This window comes from Sapajus apella, unplaced genomic scaffold (genome assembly GCF_009761245.1).
Source record: "Sapajus apella isolate SASKATOON/1434 unplaced genomic scaffold, GSC_monkey_1.0 scaffold10, whole genome shotgun sequence".
Taxonomy (NCBI): domain Eukaryota; kingdom Metazoa; phylum Chordata; class Mammalia; order Primates; family Cebidae; genus Sapajus; species Sapajus apella.
This window is the reverse complement of record NW_022436950.1, coordinates 23,346,364-23,365,538: the sequence shown is the minus strand read 5'-3', so window position 1 is coordinate 23,365,538 and position 19,175 is coordinate 23,346,364. Positions and strand designations below refer to the sequence as shown.

The following is a 19,175-nucleotide window of genomic DNA, read 5'->3' as shown; positions in this document are numbered from 1 at the left end:
TTTTTTTGAGATGGAGTTTTGCTCTTGTTACCCAGGCTGGAGTGCAATGGGGCAATCTCGGCTCACCGCAACCTCCGCGTCCCGGGTTCAGGCAATTCTCCTGCCTCAGCCTCCTGAGTAGCTGGGATTACAGGCACTCGCCACCATGCCCAGCTAATTTTTTGTATTTTTAGTAGAGACGGGGTTTCACCATGTTGACCAGGATGGTCTCGATCTCTTGACCTCGTGATCCACCCGCCTTTGCCTCCCAAAGTGCTGGGATTACAGGCTTGAGCCACCGCGCCCGGCCGGACAGAGTTTTAAAAGAAAAAAAGAACGTACATGCATGTTGTAAGGAGAGTATGCCATGCAAAAGAAATAACGTGGAAAAACATGAAAATCTGAAGAGGTAGGATGTGTCTAGGGATCCGCAAACAGTTCTTTTTGGCTGCAGAGTAAGTTCTCTATGGCAAATAGTGGAAAAGGTGACAGAGAAGGTAAGTGGTAGGTAGGTGGTGAATACCTTGTATGCCACACTCAGTCATTTGGATTTTATGGCAGTGGGTAATTATTAAAGAATTTGTAGTGGCCCACTTGAAGCCTTAAGAGTTAAAGCATTGATGGAGAGAGTAGAGAGGAGAATCAATTCTTAAGGCATTTAGAAGGTACGGTAGATAGAACTGGAGTGAGTGATGGAAAACCAAGTGGAATTGAAGATAACAGGATTCTAGCTTGGGTGACTGAAAAGACGATGTCACCGTTCAGTATGATAAGGAATACAGAATGAGCAGGTGGAAAAGATAATTCATTGATTTTCACAAGTGTTAAATTTGAGAAAATCTATTGGATATCTCTGTAGAGACAGTCAGTGGGAAGTTGGAAACAGGGTTGCAGAGCCCAGAAGACAAGTCAGGTCTAAATGCATGGATTTGAAAGTCCTCATTGAGGCAGAAGGACAAGTGAATAGTAAGATCGTCTGGGAGAGCACGTTGACTGAGAGAGAGAGAGAACAAAATAACAAAACCCCAACACAGGAGTGAATAATTAGACATACAGAAAAGGGCTGTTAAAAACAAAACCAAATGCTCCTACCTCCACCACCCAACAAAAGTCAGTGAGGTAGAAAACTAGGAGAAATGCATCTTGGAAGGCACAGGAAGAAAAGAGTTGGAAAGGAAAGAATTGCAAGTCACATGCACAGTGGCGAGTAGAGGTGAGCTTAGCAAAGAGTCTTTAGGAATTTGTAGTCCAGTTTGAAGATTTTGAGCACAGAATCTGTTGAGTAATGTTCTGCAAGCCAGGTTACAATGCCTGGATGAGAAAGACTTCCTGATGAAGGGAGACAGAAAGAGGATACAATAAGCACTATGAGGATGTGGGACCCAAGAAGACTTCTTTTTTTCTTTTTGAATGAAATACCTACAGCTAAGGGTACACGAGCTGGGAGGAGAGAGAGATTAATAATCAATTTGTAAGCAAGAGGTTAATTTAATTCTAATTTTGAAAAAATGCTGAAAATATATCTTTTATCAAGTATATAGTTAAAACCACTTTTAAAATAATTGCTACAGTGTTGCTTAAATCAGAATATTAGTAACTTCTGAGCTAATCTTTTTCAAATTGTAAAAATCACATTTAGTAACAGTTGCTTAAAAGAAGTAAATAGGTCAGGAACTGTGATCTCAGCTTCTCAGTTACTCAGAAATGTCACTTTCTCATAATCCCATTTTTTTCATGCATTGGGAATTTTTACTTGAATGAATTTTATAAGTGTCTCACTTAGCTTAATTTTCATAAAATGTGACCTTTCAGGAAATATGAGAGAGAGGTCCGTACTTCAGAACATCTCTTTTAGATCCTTTGTTAATTGACTTACGGATGATAACACTGAAAAGATTGCCTGGAGCTCATGCTGAAAACCTGGAATGTTTTTCAGTAGGAAGGCTGGGTAGGATATTTATTCATTGGTTGGTCTAGCTTTTTTCCAAGAAATGTCAACTAGATATCACAGATAGAATCTTCAAGAGTTTATGAGAGGTAGTCTGCCATGTTGAGTGTTTGATTACTGCTTTACATCTTCAGGACCTTCTAAGCTGTTGAGATATTTTAATGAACCAAGGGAGAGCACTGTGAATTAAGGATTATGCGTATAATAAGAAGGTGGGGTGTAGATTCACAGAGTTTGGGATCTTTTGGATTTGCTTAAACAATTTTGGGATTATCCTGCTTTACATTGAATAGGCCTTATGTTATTGATGCTCAAGGGAAAGTCAGGTATTTGGGAAGGAAGCAGGAGTGAAAATCTGAGATGAATGATTATGCTATGGAGAAGGAATAGTTGTGGTTGCTGGTTGAAATATGGTGAGGATGCAGGAAGAAGCACATGGAATTTCTGGAGGAAACTGTTTCTTAATTCCTACCTCAGGGTTTTCCAAATTTATGGGACATTGACTCTTGGATGATATTCACTGTTAAACCTAAGCATCTTTAATTTTTTAAGAATAGAAACTTTCAGCTTCCATTTCTTCAGTGAAAGGAATCCATTGAATAGTATAAATCATACACTTTCTGATAGGAACAGTAATTTGAAATTATAGGAGCTCTTCAGCTCCCTGGTGTTTTGTTTGTTTGTTTGTTTAGAATTACAAATTTATAAGTTGTTTAAAAGTGGGAATAGTTAATACCTTAATTTTGGAATTAATCTTTATCAAAGGAAGGAAAACATCAATAAACTGATAGTTGATGACATCTAATCTTACTGCTTACCACTTCTATATTCCTTTTAGAGCATTTTCTTTTCTTGGCAGGCCAAGGCCTGGCATAGTGTACTTAAGGCAGGATAGGTGGTTGAATGAAGTGGCATGCTGTGCAGAACATCACTCACATGGGCAGTGGAGAACCTGCCCTGGTCTTGATCTTGGCACCTTGGTGTTGCTTCTTGGCACTGCTGTCAACAGCTAGAGCCCTGGAAAAGAGCCCTTTATTCCTGCAGCCATTATCCACCAGGTGCTTATTATGTGCCATGTAGTATTTTTGGTGCTTATAATTCAGCAATAAAGAAGAGAAGAGCCCTACTGTTAAGGACGAGGGTTAGATAATAAAACAAGTAAACTAAAGAATGGATAATTTTAGATAATGGAGGCTGTAAAAAATATATGGGAAGTGATGGAAAATGACAGGGCGGTAGGATGAGGGCGGAGGGGCTGCTTTGTATAGAGTGTCAGGGAAGGCTTCTCTAAGGCTGTATTTGAGCAAAGACCAAAATTATTATTTTTTTTTTTTTTAAAGAAGAGCTAATTCTTTCAAAATCTAGGGAAAGACAGAGGAGGCAGAGGGCGTGTTAGGCCCAGGCCCCAAAGGTAGGATGAGCTTGATGTATGAGCGAAGCAGGAGGAGCCCAGCCCATTGTGGTTGTGAGTGAGGAGAACAGTGGCTGGTGACATGATTGAGGAGGCAAGCAGGGCCACGTCAGGACTTCCTAGGGTATGGTGAACAGTTCATTCTCGGACCACTTCCAGTCAGACATTAGAAGGAGAAGCCAGGAGACCAGTTAGGTGATTGTGGTAGGCCAGGGGCAAGGCGGTGGGGCCTGGGCAAGAGTGATATCAGTGGGGAGGGGAAAAGGTAAATGGACTCATGGAGAAAACTGCAAACTCAGCACCCTTGAAAGTTTGGGGACAACTCGGTATTCTCACGTCTTTCGCAGACTTCTCTCTGGGACTCACGGAGCATGGACAGCTTCCCTGTATCCACCTGTTTCATCCACCACATGGCATTCTCTAAGATTAAGTGAGGGAGAAAGCACAGTATGGTTAAGAGATCAAAGGATTATAATGAGAAAGTTATAATCCCAGATTGTCAGAAGACCTTGGAATTAGGTATTTTGGCGAATTTTGTGTTTTATAAGGTGAGGCTCCTTTCCAGGAGGTCCAGAGCAGAAGATACTGCTGCTAGGCTTGGATCTGTTTTTATAGTGGGTTTTAGGTATTGACCAATATCCTGCTAACAAAGACGGTTCTGGGGGAATCCTCTTTGTTATTTTTTACATATGGTATGAATCATATAGCCCTTCCACACTAAAGATCCCTGATCAGAAAATATAAAGAAGCCATATATGTCTTCATCTGTATTTTAAAATCCTTACTTTTTCCAACAGTGTCTGCTGCACAGAGCTTTACATCCCCGGGAGCCTCTGCCCCCAATTCAGCAGCATATTTGGAATATGCTGAATCCTCCCACTGAGGTGACAAAGAAATCTCAGATTCCACTCTCTAAAATAAAGACCCTTTTTCCTCTGATTGAAGCCAAGAAAAAGGATCAAGTAACTGCTCAGGATGTTTTCCAAGACAAGTAAGTACTCAGTGTAGTTACGTTTAACGTTGGGGTACATAAGATTTGTGGTCATTGTGGAGTGGCTCTGGAGGTGTTACATAGGGGTCTGTGGAATTAGAAAGGTGGGAGGAAGAAGCCTTTTGCTATTTGGCCCTTGCATTGAAATACTGATTTCTTACATGTGTCTGCTGTGATATTTTATCCTTGCTGTTCACCTTGGATTTAGAGCTAACTTCTGGGTTGATGACTTTTTGATCAGCCTCAGATTCTCAGTGAATTGTATGTAATATATAATTAGATAAATTTCTGAATATCTAAGGCTAAATGTTACTTTTTTTAAAGTAAAGTACCAAGAATGAGTGTGTTGAAGATCATAGGTTTTTGGTTGGCAGGAGATTAGGTGTTGGGCCTATCATTGAGATTTGTGGAGGAAAAGTGGGAAGGAGAGTGAAAAATTATCATTTCTTTAGCTGTTCTATTAGTGTATCAGTGATGTACTTGGTTGTGCTAATCAGGAGGTATTTGTAGTTTAAGGATTGCAAAGTACTTTTCATATACCCTTTAATCAAGCTTACAAGTGGCTGTTAGGTTTTTTCCCTCTTCTGTTCACAGTCTATGTCAGTTTCCATTCAAAACAAAACAAAAATAAAACTAAAAAAAGAAAATAAAATAGAAATAAAAAAAGAAATTGTTATTGCTCAGAAAAAAAGACATTGTTGTTGTTTATCCAGAATTATTTGAGTATGTAAAATTAGTTCTACCAGGTTTAGGTCAACCAGTTATTGGTGATTTTTTTTTCTCAAGCCAGAATAATCTATATATTTCTTTTGGCTGTATTTTGAGATCTGATTTTAAACCATGAATTTTTTTCCCTTTTTTCTTTGATTTTTCTCTCCACAACTGTCTTTCTTGACAAAGCTGCTTATTTATAAATACTCCAGTGGAGAAGTATTGAATAATTTCCAGAAACCTTCACAGGTTTCTATAAATCATTGATTTAGAGAATGACTGTCTAAACTGAATAGAAAGCTTTGCACATTCTGTGGCTTTCTAAAGGTTAAAATCCAGGCTTTTGTCGGATTTGGAAAAAAAAAAAAAAAAAGCACTTGGTTTTCTCCCCCCCCCCCCAACCCCCTGTAAGACCATTTCTCAAGGAATTTGGTAGATTGTTTCTTGATAGATTTTATGATGTGCATTCCTTACACACCCTGGAGAGGTTTTCGTTTCTGTTTAGTATGTCATGCGTTCTACACAAGAACACTGGCCCTAAAAATTCACCTTTCCTCTGCTATCCTTATCTACCTTCTAGATTAGTGTTTTAAAACAGTTCAGTAAAAGTCTGTGGCCTTTTCTTTCCCTGACACCTTGCTCTAGTCTCACTGCAGTCACAGGGCTATTCTCTCTCTGTGTATTAAAGCTCCAGTCCATGATCTTGATTACCTTCTGGTGTTGTGGGAAAGAAATGGACCATTTCTCCTCTTACCTTTGATTAAAATGTAAATTAGCTGGTTAAAAAAGCACACCACACCGACCCAGAAGGATGCTGTTCTGTCATTTGATCCCAGCTATGATTACATTTTTGGCTCCGATCCTGCTAGTCACTCTTCTGGAAGCTTGGGTGTGCTGAACTTCTAGTTCTTTGCTCCCATAATGGTTCGCAGCATAGCGAAGTTAATCTTGCAGAGGCCTGAGAGGTATCTCACACACAGTTGCTCATACTCCTATTCTCTACTCTTCTGAGAAAGCTTAGTTTTTAAGAATTGCAGAAATGATTCGTTTAGCAAATATTTATTGAGTACCTCCTGTATTCAAGAAGAATGATTCAGTCTCTTCTACAAGGTTCTAAAAACCCTCAATTTTTATGATAAAGCTCCAGTCAGTTCTAGAGGTAGTTTCCCCAAGGAAAGAAAAAATTGCCAACAATTCACAGTGTTTTTGTATATATTCATCATCTCTGGATCCACGGTACATATTTCCAGTGGAGGGGAGAGGAGCTGAGGTCAGGAGTGGACACATGTCTGTTTAGGAAGTTTAGTCATCTTAAGAGCTGGGAATCATTCCAGCTTTTTCACTTAGTATGATTTTGGTGAAATAATTTTACATTTATGAGATTTTTTCATCTAAAAAAAAATCTCAAGAGATATTAATGAAATCACAGATATTTAAGCATTTTGAGCAACTGTTATCCTTCACTTAATGGTAGGGATACATTCCTACAACCGTGTCGTTAGGCGACTTCGTTGTGCCAATATCACGGGGTATACTTACACAAACCCACATGATAGAGTCTACTACACACCTAGGCTGCATGGTTAGGTGATTTCGTTGTGCGAATGTCATGGAGTGTACTTACACTAACCTACATGGTAGAGTCTGCTACATACCTAGGCCATATGGTGTGGCCTATTGCCCCCAAGGTACAAACCTGTGCAGCGTGTTACTATATTGAATACTGTAGGCAGTTGTAACAAAGAGGTATTCGCATATATAAACACATCTAACAATAGATGCCTAGGGAGGCCGAGGTAGGCACATCACCTGAGGTCAGGAGTTCGACAGTCTGGCCAACATTTTTAGTAGAGAAACTCATCTCTACTAAAAATACAGAAATGAGCTGGCGTGGTGGCATGTGCCTATAGTCTCAGCTACTCGGGATGCTAAGGCAGGAGAATTGCTTGAACCTGGGAGGCAGAGGTTGCAGTGAACCAAGATCATGCCACTGCACTCCAGTCTGGGCGACAGAACGGGACTCCGTCTCAATTAAAAAAGAAAAAGAAAGGAAGAAAAGGTAATGCTTTACACTATGATGTCATGGCAGCTGTGATGTCACAAGGCAATAGGAATTTTTCAGTTTTCTTAAAATCTTATGAGAGCACTGTTGTATGTGTGGCTCTTCGTTGACCAAAACATCATTTTGTGGCCCATGAATGTATTTGAAGGGAAGGCAATAGTCAAAACCTAAAGCAATAATAATAATATCTATAAAAACATTGAACCTTTGAGAAGATCTGATGTTTGTCTTGGACCTGTTGAATACTTAGTGTTAGAAGTGATTTCTTCATTTTAAAAGGATAAGACCACCATTTGACACTGTAGTCCCCAAATCTACTAAATATTACCCTTGTCATATAAAAAGATTGCCTCTCTTACTGTTGCTGTACACCCTTGGAATGAAAATGTCCTCCCTTGGACAGAGAACTTGCATGAGAATGTGGACATCTCAGGTCTAATCCTGCTTGTGCAGCTGATGTATACGTGACCTTGATTTCTGTTTATCTCTATGCAGGTGTTCTAAGGCTTTCTGCTCTTTTCAGGTCCACTGAGACTTCTCCTCATGTGCTGAGGGTGCATGGACCTTACCATCCTCACTTGGTTAATGGTTAAGACTTCAGACTCCAGAGTTGGCCAGTATGAGTCAGTGCCCCTTGCCCTGCAATGTGGCCTTAGGCTTAGGTTACTTACCCTTTCAAAGCTTCAGTTTCCTCATGAGTAAAATAGGGATTATGGGAATTTCTGCCTCATAGAGTTGTCATGAGGGTTAATCAAGCAGTGTGCGCTGTTCACTGTTGTGTCCCCAGGACCCAGCAAAGTGCCTAGCAAATAGTAAAAACACAGTGTTTGGAGTAAATGATTTTAAAAATCCTAGTCATGTGCCTGGCATGTTAGCAGTGACAATGACAGTAGTCTGTTCTCACACTGCTATAAAGAAATACCCAAGACTGGGTAATTTATAAAGGAAAGAGGTTTGATTGACCCACAGTTCCACGTGGCTGAGGAGGCCTCAGGAAACTTACAGTTATGGCAGAAGGCGAAGGAAAAGCAAAGACTTGTCTTATGTGTCGGCAGGTGAGAGCAAGTGTGTATTAGCACAGAAGAAACTACCTTTTATAAAACCATCAGATCTCCTGAGAATTCACTCACTATTACAAGAACAGCCTGGGGGAATCGCCCCTCATAATCCAGTCACTTCCCACCAGGTCTCTCCCTAAACACCTGGGGATTACAATTCAAAATGAGATTTGAGCTGGGCTTCTTTGGGAGGCCGGGGCAGATGGATTGCTTGAGGTTAGGAGTTCCAGAGCAGCCTGGCCAACATGGCGAAACCCCCATCTCCACAAAAAAAATTAAAAAATTATCTTGTTGTGGTGGCACAAACCTGTAATCCAGCTGCCCTGGAGGCTAAGGGACAAAAATTGCTTTGAACCCAGGAGGCGGAGGTTTGCAGTGAGCTGAGATCACGCCCCTGCACTTCAGCCTAGGCAACAGAGTGAGACTGTATTTTTTAAAAAAAAAAAAAAAAAAAAAAAAAGGAAAGAATAATTTGGGTGGGGCACAAAGCCTAACCATATCAGGTGGGAATTCCTCAGTTTTCTGGCCCATCTTATCTAAAAACATAACTGTTTTTGCATTTACCTTCCTTATTTCTTGTCTGAGTGAAATAGAGTATCTCATCCTGCCTAAAGTAAATTCCTTTACCTGTGCCCTGGATCCTTTTTCCTTTTTTTTTTTTTTAAATTTTAGCTCTTGAGACGATCTCTGTCTGTCACCCAGGCTGGAGTTGAGTGGCACAATCACAGCTCACTGCAGCTTTGACCTCCTGGGCTCAAGTGATCTCCCAACTTGAGGATCCTCAGTAGCCACCTGAGTAGCTCACACCCGGCTAATTTTTTTATATTTTGTCAAGATAGAGTCTTACTTTGTTCCCCAGGATGAATCCCCTTTTCTGCCCCATCTGGTACTTTAGGCCACTAATAATTTCTTCTCTCACTCTGTATTTTTAGCTTCTCTGTCTCTGTGACTAGCTCCTTTCTTCCCTCATGTTAAATTTAACACAAAATAAAATAATCCCCCAGCTTCTTCCCTCTCATTAGTAACCTGTCACTAATTACTAATCTAATTATTATCTTTTCTTCCAGAAGCTACGCTCTTGTAATAATAGTATGCACTGCAGCCTTTCATAGCTCTCATTCTCACCAGCTTCTGCCCCCACCACATCCCTGAAACTCATCTTTCAAAAGACACCGACTGCTAAATTCACTTCAGCTTTGCAGTCTTTTTGCTTTCTTGACATCTCTGTAGCAGTTGACATGGTCAATTATTCCTACTTTCTTGAAACTCATATATTGTCTTAACTTTGGCTTCTCTAGATTTTTTCCAGTCTTTGGCAACTCCTTCTCAGATTTGTCTGGGGACTGCTTTTGTGTGTTCCTGTGTTGATGTTCTGTAGGATTTGTCCTCAGAAAAGTATTTATTGAACTTATGCTTAAGATAATGGGAGGCCATTAAAGCAAGAGTTTTTAATCAGGGTCCAAAGATGGCATCAAGGAATCTGTGAACTACCTGAAATTATATTCAGACTTCAAGACTTAAGATGTTCAGTGCTTTACATGATGCTAAGTGTTTTACATGCATTATCTGTTTAGACCCACTTTGCCATCCTGTGAAGTAGATTCTTTTATTGACCCCCAACTTAAAGCTCAGGAGACTCAGGATTAGAGAAGATGAGAAACTTGCCCAATATAGTAGTTGGTAAGTGTTGGAGTAAGGATTTAAGTGCAGGCAGTCTGACTCCAGAGCTTGTACTTCGAACTATGTCATTTTGCCTTAGCAATGCATGTCCCAAGACCTCTTTTTTATTTCACATACAGAGCTTCAAAAACCACTAAATATCTATCTTCAGCTCACGTCTATTCCATCCACTAGAGAGCTAAGGTGCCTGTAGGTCCCTCAAGTTCAGTATGCCAAAAATCACTTTATTTTCTGTTTTCTTCTTCCTGCTCCTTTCCAACCCCTCTTCATGCTATTACTCTACTTCAGTGAATGACCCCTGATTTCTTGGGAGTCTTCCTTTTTTTTTTTTTTTTTTTTTTTTTTTAACCTTCTATGTCTAATTGGTTTGCCAAATTGTATTACATTTACTTCAAATCTAACTCTTTCACTTAAGGTTAGTCTGGTGGCTAATGGCATCGATTTTGTGGTTGAATTTGGAGCTAAACTCAAGCATTTCCCCGTAAAAGCAGTTGAAATTGGCAAGTTGCTCAGTGTCAAGTGGCAATAACAAATGCCTGCCTTCCAGGAGGTCGGGTGGGAGGAAGGTTGAGTACAGGATTAGTTCTTTCCCCTTACTGTGTTTTAGACAAGGGCTCAAACTCTTGAGGCTTGGTTTGCTCATTTGTAAAAGGATGCTGATAATAGCTAACTGATAATAGGGCTGTTGCTTAACATTGTGACTAGCACATGGTAAGCGTTAAGAAGAAGTGTTAGCTCTTAGTAGCATCGCCCACTGCCACCGCTTTTATGTAGGCCTTCTCACTTTAGCCTGCCTCACTGAGATAACCTCTTCACTGATTTCCCTAATCTTTGTCTTACCCCTTTCTAATCCATGCTGCTACCTGAGTGACTTTTTTAAAAACAAATCTGATCGCATCACTCTCTTATTTAAACTTCTTAAAAGCAATGATTCTTAATTGTGTATGAGAGAGAGTGCAGTGGACTCACTTGGTACAAAAACTACGAACCCTCTTCCCAGAAAAATGCTGTAACATACTAAGTTTTGAACTTTGGATATAGTTTCAGGTAGTTCACAGATTCCTTGATGTCGTCTTTGGACCCTGATTTAAAAGCCCTTGCTTTAATGGCCTCCCATTATCCTCAGCAGAAAGTCGAACTCTTTTACACAAATGAAGGAATCCAGATCAGCAGAAAAAAAAGAGGCATCTATTCAGAATCCAACTATCTAGAGAAAACCATTTTCTTTTTTAAAAAATAAATAAAAATGAACTTATTTTAAAAAACCATTTATCATTTTATAACACATCAATAACCAAGTAGAAAATAAAAAATATATATATAAAAGCCTGGGCAACATAGTGAGACCCTGTCTCTACAAAAAAATATATAAATTAGCTGGGCATGATGGCACACACCTGTAGTCCCAGCTACTCTGGAGGCTGAGGCAGGAGGATCGTTTGAGCCCAGGGTTCAAGGCTGTAGTGAGCCATGATTACATCTGTGAATAGCCACTGCACTGCAGCCTGGGCAACACAGTGAGACTCCCATCTCAAAAAAAAAAAAAAGATAAGGAACTAATAATTAGGATATACAAGCAACTCTTACAAATCAAAAAATAAATTTTCAATTATTCCATGGACAAATGGGCAAAGATTATAAATAAGCAAATCATCGAAGCAGAAACTCGGCTGGCTTATAAGTATGAAGAGATCTTCAATCTCAATTAGTAATCAGATAAATGTAAATCAAAGCAAAACAGAAAAACATTATACTGGCAAATATTTTTAAACATTAGGTGATACCAGTTGTGGAGAGAATATGGGAGAAACAGGAACTTCTGTGTCCTGCTAAGAGGGAATGTAAACTGTTACAGTACAACAGTAGACTCAACCACTGAACTCCTCACTAGGGAAAATGGTCTGTAAACATGGTGGATCCATATCATGGATTATACTGCAAGTAACAGCCATCAAAGCCATCAATTACATGTAAATACAGCCACATGGACAGATCTCTAAGGTCACTATTGAAGGAAAATTAAGAAAAAGAATGAGATCCATAATAGTACAAAATCACCTTGTAATTAAAAAGCACATACACAAAGCAGTACTATGTAACTTATAAAGATATATACACATCCAAGATATATCAGATATATTGGTGGGTACAAGAGGGTAAGTGGGGTGCAGAGAGAGTGGCAAAATCACTATGAAGGGGCAAAGTAGTAAAATACAATGAGAAGGGCCTCGTGCAGCCCATATGTGATAATATGCTAAGAAGTGATTAGGAATTTTGAATGACTGAACTCCCTATACCTGAGGTCCCCCTTTAAAAAGCTCACCCTTATAGAAGAAGCCAAGACAGTAAGTTACAATGATAGGAATTAAGCTATCAATGACAAAGTGCTCAGTCAACCTTCTGCCTTCTGTTGATAACACTAACCTGCCCTAGTTATATCTAAAGAAAAATTTACTTTCATACACATTTCACAGCTTTTCAACATCCCTGTACCTGGAAAGATCAGAAAATTAGTATATCCTTCCATGTGAGTCCTTTTGATTCATTCAGGCTGTAGTATAAGTTTCCTTTCAGTTATTCCAAGGAGAATCAGCATAACCAAGCAAAGCAGGTTCCAAAGGCAGGAAGCAGAAGGAATATGATGCTATGGAGCTACCTTTTTTTTTTTTTTTTTTTCCCCTTCTAAGACGGGGTTTCATCATGTTGGTCAGACTGGTCTTGAACTCCCAACCTCGGGTGATCCGCCCGCCTGGGCCTCCAAAGTGCTTGGATTACAGGCATGAGCCACCACGCCCAGCCCTGGAGCTACCTTTTCTGAACAGTCTCCTCTGCTGTTGTGGGGCCTTGAGGGCACCCTTCATTGTAAGTGCTTGGCAACAAGTCTGCTGAGATAGGCCGACCTTGTAGCTTTTGTAGTCTCTCTTGGACAGCACTGGTCAGATCTACATAAGCCTCATCGATGCTGGCACGTTCATCACAGCAAAACAAGACATTACCTCCATTACTTCAGCACTGGCTTTCCGGTACTTGGCCAGGTTAGCTTTCCCACGGGACTCATGAACTTGTGCCAGTAGAAGACCTGGACATAACTTCTTAGCATCATCTGCCTGTATGTAGTGACCCCAAATAATTGAGCTTCATAACTCACTGCAGTTATTCCACCACGTTTCCATGATTTGTACTGTACAACTGCACAAAGTTTATTCCTCAAATGAGGATTTTGCTGCTGCTCCACATGAACAACAACAACAAAAAAACAGTCCATGTTCATGAGAGCAACCACATGTTCCTGTCCAGTATCCATTTTTCAAGGTAACAAGCACCTGGCCACACTGCCAACAGTGGGTGCTGCAAATGCCGGGCTTGCTGCCCACTGGAGGGAAAGTGGAAGGGCCCTTGAATATCTGCTTACCTTTCCGGGAGCAGCCCAGAGAGTTTCAAGAGAGATTTATTTCTTGTGACGATGGAGGAGCAGAGAAGGGGTTGTAAAGGATTCTGCCCAGGCAGCCATTCCCACAGTTCGGCAGGGATCAGCCGAGAGCAGTGTGCCCAGCAGTGAAGCCACCAGACTGAGGACAGGCAGCATGTGCACTGCCTAGAGTAAACAATTTTCTTTCTTCACGTTTTTTAATGCTCCTACTTAATGTATTTTCTAGCTTTATCTCTCACTCCTTCCCAGCTTGCACCTTATGCTTTGGTCCAATACAACTATTTTCTATTCTCTGAAAGAGATAGGCTATCACAGTATTTTGTTAATTGTCTGTATATATACTTAACTTTTTAATTTGGCTGAAGGTGTTGATGGTGTGTTAATTTTTGTATTGCAAAATTTATACATATTTGTGGAAGAAAATGAGAAAAGGAGAAAGAACAAATTACCCATAGTCTCACCATTTAAATGCAGCAACTGCTGACATTTACGTCTACTGTGATCTTGTGTGGATAAATTTCTACTTTCTTAGTGCCTTCATAGATAATTTAGGGAAGAGAGTCATTCCCCTTTCTCACTTCACGTAGACATTACGAATTTAGTATATGCAAAATTCCTAATAATGCTATTAAATGATTTGGCCTGGAGAATGTTAACCATACTAAACTTTTACTATTTACTACATATGACTGGAGCTGCTTTTATTTGCCTGGTACTGGAGAATTGTATATATGCCTCTGCCCTTCCTTCCCTAAAACCTCATTTTGGAGGGTTTAAGAAATTCTTCATGTGATTCAATTTTATATTCCCACAAAGCTTAGACTTTTATGTGTAATGCTTAATACTACTATATAAGCTAATCTGTATTTTTGGAAGAGAATGGTTGCTGTACTGATGGTGCTTTTCATTATAGTGTTTTCCTAAGGAGCAAACTGAAGCTCAGAGAGGTTAGTAGCTTACTAGACTCTAAACTCTAGATAGATAAAAATTAATACATACTGAATGCCATCAAGAAGGTATAACATTCCAGGACTAATCAGTGGCAAAATTGAGACTAGAATCCAGGTCTGTTGACTCTAGCTCTTCAGTAGTTCAATGTTGTTGGTTTGTCACTTGGGAAGAACTAGCAAAGGTTAATTGAAATGACTAGCTGTGACCCTTTATTAAAACAGACCCAACTTCTTATTATACCTTGGATTTCTGCTTTTTTTCTCCCATTTTGCCATGTAGGCTTTGCTTTTATTTTTTATTCTATTTGTAAGAAAAGAGTTCTGGGTGACTTATCCCTTACAATATTTCCTGGTTCCCACCGTTCTGTCTTCTACTTAGCTCTTCTCTCCCTCTCAAAGGGAAAAAGTTTAGTGGTGAATGCAAAAGATGCCAAGTAGTGAAAGTTTAATTCATGTATATATGGCTGTGATGATTACTTTAGTTCTTTTACCTGCCTGTAAGAGGAAACTCATTATTGAAATTGAGGAAGCTGGCCGGGCGCGGTGGCTCACCCCTGTAATCCCAGCACTTTGGGGAGGCTGAGGCAGGTGAATCACGAGGTCAAGAGATTGAGACCATCCTCCCCAACATAGCGAAACTGTGTTTCTACTCAAAATATAAAAATTAGCTGGGCGTGGTGGCGTGGGCCTGTAGTCCCAGCTACTCTGGAGGCTGAGGCAGGAGAATCACTTGAATCTGGGAGGCAGAGTTGCAGTGAGATAAGAGTGTGCCACTGAACTCTATGCTGATGACAGTGCAAGACTCTGTCTCAAAAAAATAAAATAAAATTTAAAAAAAAGAAAAGAAATTGAGGAAGCCCATGTATGTTTTATGTTTCTTTATTTTATTTTATTTTATTTTATTTATTTATTTATTTTTTTTTGAGACAGAGTTTCACTCATGTTACTTACCCAGGCTGGCGTGCAATGGCGCGATCTCGGCTCACCGCAACCTCCGCCTCCTGGGTTCAGGCAATTCTCCTGCCTCAGCCTCCTGAGTAGCTGGGATTACAGGCACACACCACCATGCCCAGCTAATTTTTTGTATTTTTAGTAGAGACGGGGTTTCACCATGTTGACCAGGATGGTCTCCATCTCTTGACCTCGTGATCCACCCGCCTCGGCCTCCCAAAGTGCTGGGATTACAGGCTTGAGCCACCGCGCCCGGCCATTTTATTTTTAAAATTTATTTTTGCTTCATTTTATTTTTCTTTTTTTCTTTTTTTTTTTTTGAGACAGAGTTTTGCTCTTGTGGCCCAGGCTGGAGTGCAATTGGCACCATCTCAGCTCACCGCAGCTTTTGCCTCCTGGGTTCAAGCGATTCTCCTGCCTCAACCTCTCAAGTAGCTGGAATTACAGGCATGCACCACCATGCCTGGCTAATTTTGTATTTTTAGTAGAGATGGAATTTCTCCATGTTGGTCAGGCTGGTCTCCAACTCCCAACCTCAGGTGATGTGACCACCTCGGCCTCCCAAAGTGCTGGGATTACAGGCATGAGCCATTGCGCCCAGACTTTTGCTTCATTTTTAAGATAACCTCTTTCAAGCCTCATTGTCTGAAGGTTGGGGCTTTGAGCAAAAAAACCAACACATTTAGAAATACTAGTCTTTAAACCCTGAGAAATTTTAACTGTTCTCACCATAAAAAATGATAAGTAAATGAAGTAATGCATATGATAATTAGCTTAATTTAGCCATTTCACAATAAATGCATAGTTTGTACGTGACAAATATATACAATTTTTATTTGTCAAAATAAATGAATTTTTAAAAATTCTAGATCTTGATTGCTAATTTCTCTTATCAGCCATTTCTGATGGCTGCTTTTGCCCCAGATTGCTTATTTCCCTGGGAGAAAAATCTTCATTTCTTTATATTTAGCAGCTTAAGGGAGATTACAGGCAGAGTCTTTGGATTTGATTTCCTTCTCTTTTGCAATTAACTTGACCTCCTCCTGACTTTAAGACAGGCTGTTAAAGCCAGCATGTTACTTGAGACAAGATGCTTGATATACTTTTTCTTAGCACACAGATGCCATTGGACTGTTAGCGTATTGCACAAAACAGAATTAGGTTTATAAAAAATAAAATTGAAAGTTTTGGGGGAAGTTTTTTTTTAATAGTTTAAGATTTCCCTAAGAGGGAAAGCTCTTGCATAATTAAGGGTTATCTAGTAAGTTTTGACAGTTGTAAACAGAAGCTTTTAAAGCTCTAACATACATGATGGAGAAAATGGGTTGTTAGACACAAAGGTCTTCTGTGTACATGGAAAGCTAATAGCTGTCAATTCTGAGACAGGAACTAGAAAATAATATCTCTAGAGTAGATGGATTTCTTACTTATATGTTAAATTTCCATTACCTGTGTTTGCAGTTTCATCTTTTGCAAGGACTTTTTGATGTGATTGCTTAATTCTGATTCCCATTCTGCTGTGAGACAAAGCCAGGGCTGCTTCATGTTAGGCCCTTAGGAGCCCAGTGGTTGGGAAAGGGAGGCAGCTCGTTTGTAAAACACCTACATGCACCTGTTGTTTTTCTTTTCTTCTTCTTCTTTTGGTGCTTGGAAAATAAGTTTAAACTTTTCACAACAGACAGCAATTCTGGTTTTGTATTGTTTGTTTTATTTTAAGGGAAATTTTTTTTTTCTTTTCTAGCCATGAAGATGGACCCACCGCTAAAAAATTAAAGACTGAGGAAGGGGGAGCTCACTTCAGCGTCTCCAGCCTGGCTGAAGGCAGTGTCACCTCTGTAAGCAAAGCTTTCCCAGTGTGCCTCCCCCTTTGCAGGAAGGTTGGGGCTTGAGGGAGAGTGCATCAATTTTTGTTAGTCTGTTCTTATCACTTTCAAGTAAGATCATGATCACTTTCTCTGATCCTTGCTCTGTATAAGCCATAAAGACCCATTCCATACTTCTTCCTATAAGTAATTATTGTTGTGAATTACCTACAGAATTCACTATATGACATAAGGTATATAGAGCTCTTTATAATCTATAGAACATGGAACATCTCAGTGTTGAGATTTTACTGTTGGCTTCATTTTGCAGCTTTTCAACTAGGATAAATGATAGTCAAAATGATAGGGTAAGTGGGGGTTAGTGATATGTCTTAATCTTCAAGTACATACAGTTTAAGTTAGTATAACTTTCCTATTTTCTAACACACAACTCCAGAACAGGATTCACAAGTTTAGGATTTCCCCAAGCAAAGTATCCTTTGATACTTGAGATTTTTATTTAATGAAAAGTTTTTTTGGAACTTGAAAATACTACCTTATTTTATTTATCTGTCTTTGTATGTATGTATGTATCTATCTGTCTGTCTATCTATCTGTCTATTTATCTATCTATCTATCTATCTATCTTGCTTAGCCATGAGAAAGAATATTTTATTTAATTTTAGAGTTAGGGTGTTGCTGTCACCTAGGCTGGAATACACTGGGCTCAAGTGGTCCTCCTGCCTCAGCCTCCTGTGTAGCCAGGACTACAGGCACATGCCACCATACCCGGATATTTTTTGTAGAGGTAGGGGTCTCAGTATGTTACTCCTGAGCTCAAGCCATCCTCCAGCTCCAGCCTCCCAAAGCGCTGGGGTTACAGACATGAGTCACTACACCCAGCCAAATAGTGCCTTCTTTTAAGCAACATTAGTGTGAATCAACAGATCTTAAAAATTGGCCAAAAATTTTTTAGCAGCATTTATTAGGAAGGATAGTCAGGGAATAAAGGGCCTGCCTTTATTCTTACCTCAAACAGAAACTCTCTCAGAAAAAATGAATGTGTGAAAAATGATTTAGATTTCATTTAGATGTTTTATATGGAATAATAAAGGAAAAAGTCGTGATCTTGTTCTGAGAGCTTTTCTGCTTCCTATATCTGAGCAAACTGGAAGCTTTAGTGCATTTTGGAACCCGATTGTTTTCTTTCCTATGAGCTAAGTGGTTCTTAGGCCTGGTTAGATTTGGGGTCAGCAGATTAAAAACAGTAGTATAATCAGAAAGTTCTATATAATATGGCAGAGTTTCATCTTTCAAACTTCCTCACCCAGCACTGTGGTATGTCTTTGTACATAATCTGTTTTTACTTTCTAAGGACATACTCAGCTTGGGTATCCTTGGTATATCTTTTGGTATATTCTACCAAAACTTTAGTGCCAAAGGGTCAGCAATAGTTCCACTAATGGGAAGTTTGGTGAATCAGGTATTAAGCTGTATTTCTGGTGTCATCTTAGTGGGGCAAATATATTCAGAACCAGCCCCACACTGCAGAATTCTCCCCTTTCTAATTGGTTGGGTGACAGGATATACATGCAGTCTGCGCTACAGAAAGCCCTCCAGCTGGGCTGGCTGGTGGCTTGAGTTGTAATACATTTCTGACCCCTCTGGAAAGAAATCAGCTTGCATAAAGCAAAGTGAGTGAAAGCATAGAGGGCAGATAATTGACTAGTGGAATCTGTCCACCTTTCACAGAGACCTGGAAATGAAAATGAATAGAAAAGACCTTCTCTTTGTCTTTGGTTTTATTTTATAAGAGCACACTTACTATATTAAGTCATCTTGTATTGCCTGGTGTGCTGCTAAAAAGAGAAATAACCTGTAAGTTTATTATCTGTTGGTATTTTCTAGGTTGGAAGTGTGAATCCTGCTGAAAACTTCCGTGTTCTAGTGAAACAGAAGAAAGCCAGCTTTGAGGAAGGTGAGTGATAGGCTTTGATTTTAAGAGAAGCTGTTTAGTTAAGACAACTGATTGAAAGTCTAGATTAAGAACTGTAGCCTTTTGTTGTAACACTTTAGCATTTTTCTTTACTGGTGGATTTGTGATTGTCCCTTGTTAGGGAGCTCACTGAGGCAACATTATGAGCACATGAAGTTCATGAACTCAGCACCGATTTTCCCAAAAAGGAACTAATTTGTAGGTCT

At 39.7% G+C, this 19,175-nt stretch overlaps 1 protein-coding gene across 1 annotated transcript in view; it reads left to right on the top strand.

Annotated features, from left to right (window-relative positions):
* The window catches only part of XRCC5 (X-ray repair cross complementing 5), a 95,549-nt gene that overhangs the window by 36,400 nt on the left and 39,974 nt on the right, over positions 1-19,175 (top strand). The window contains exons 14-16 of the mRNA XM_032278298.1: positions 4,136-4,329; positions 16,913-17,006; positions 18,882-18,951. Of these exons, the coding sequence (XP_032134189.1) occupies positions 4,136-4,329; positions 16,913-17,006; positions 18,882-18,951 (358 nt within the window). The remainder of the gene's footprint in view (positions 1-4,135; positions 4,330-16,912; positions 17,007-18,881; positions 18,952-19,175) is intronic.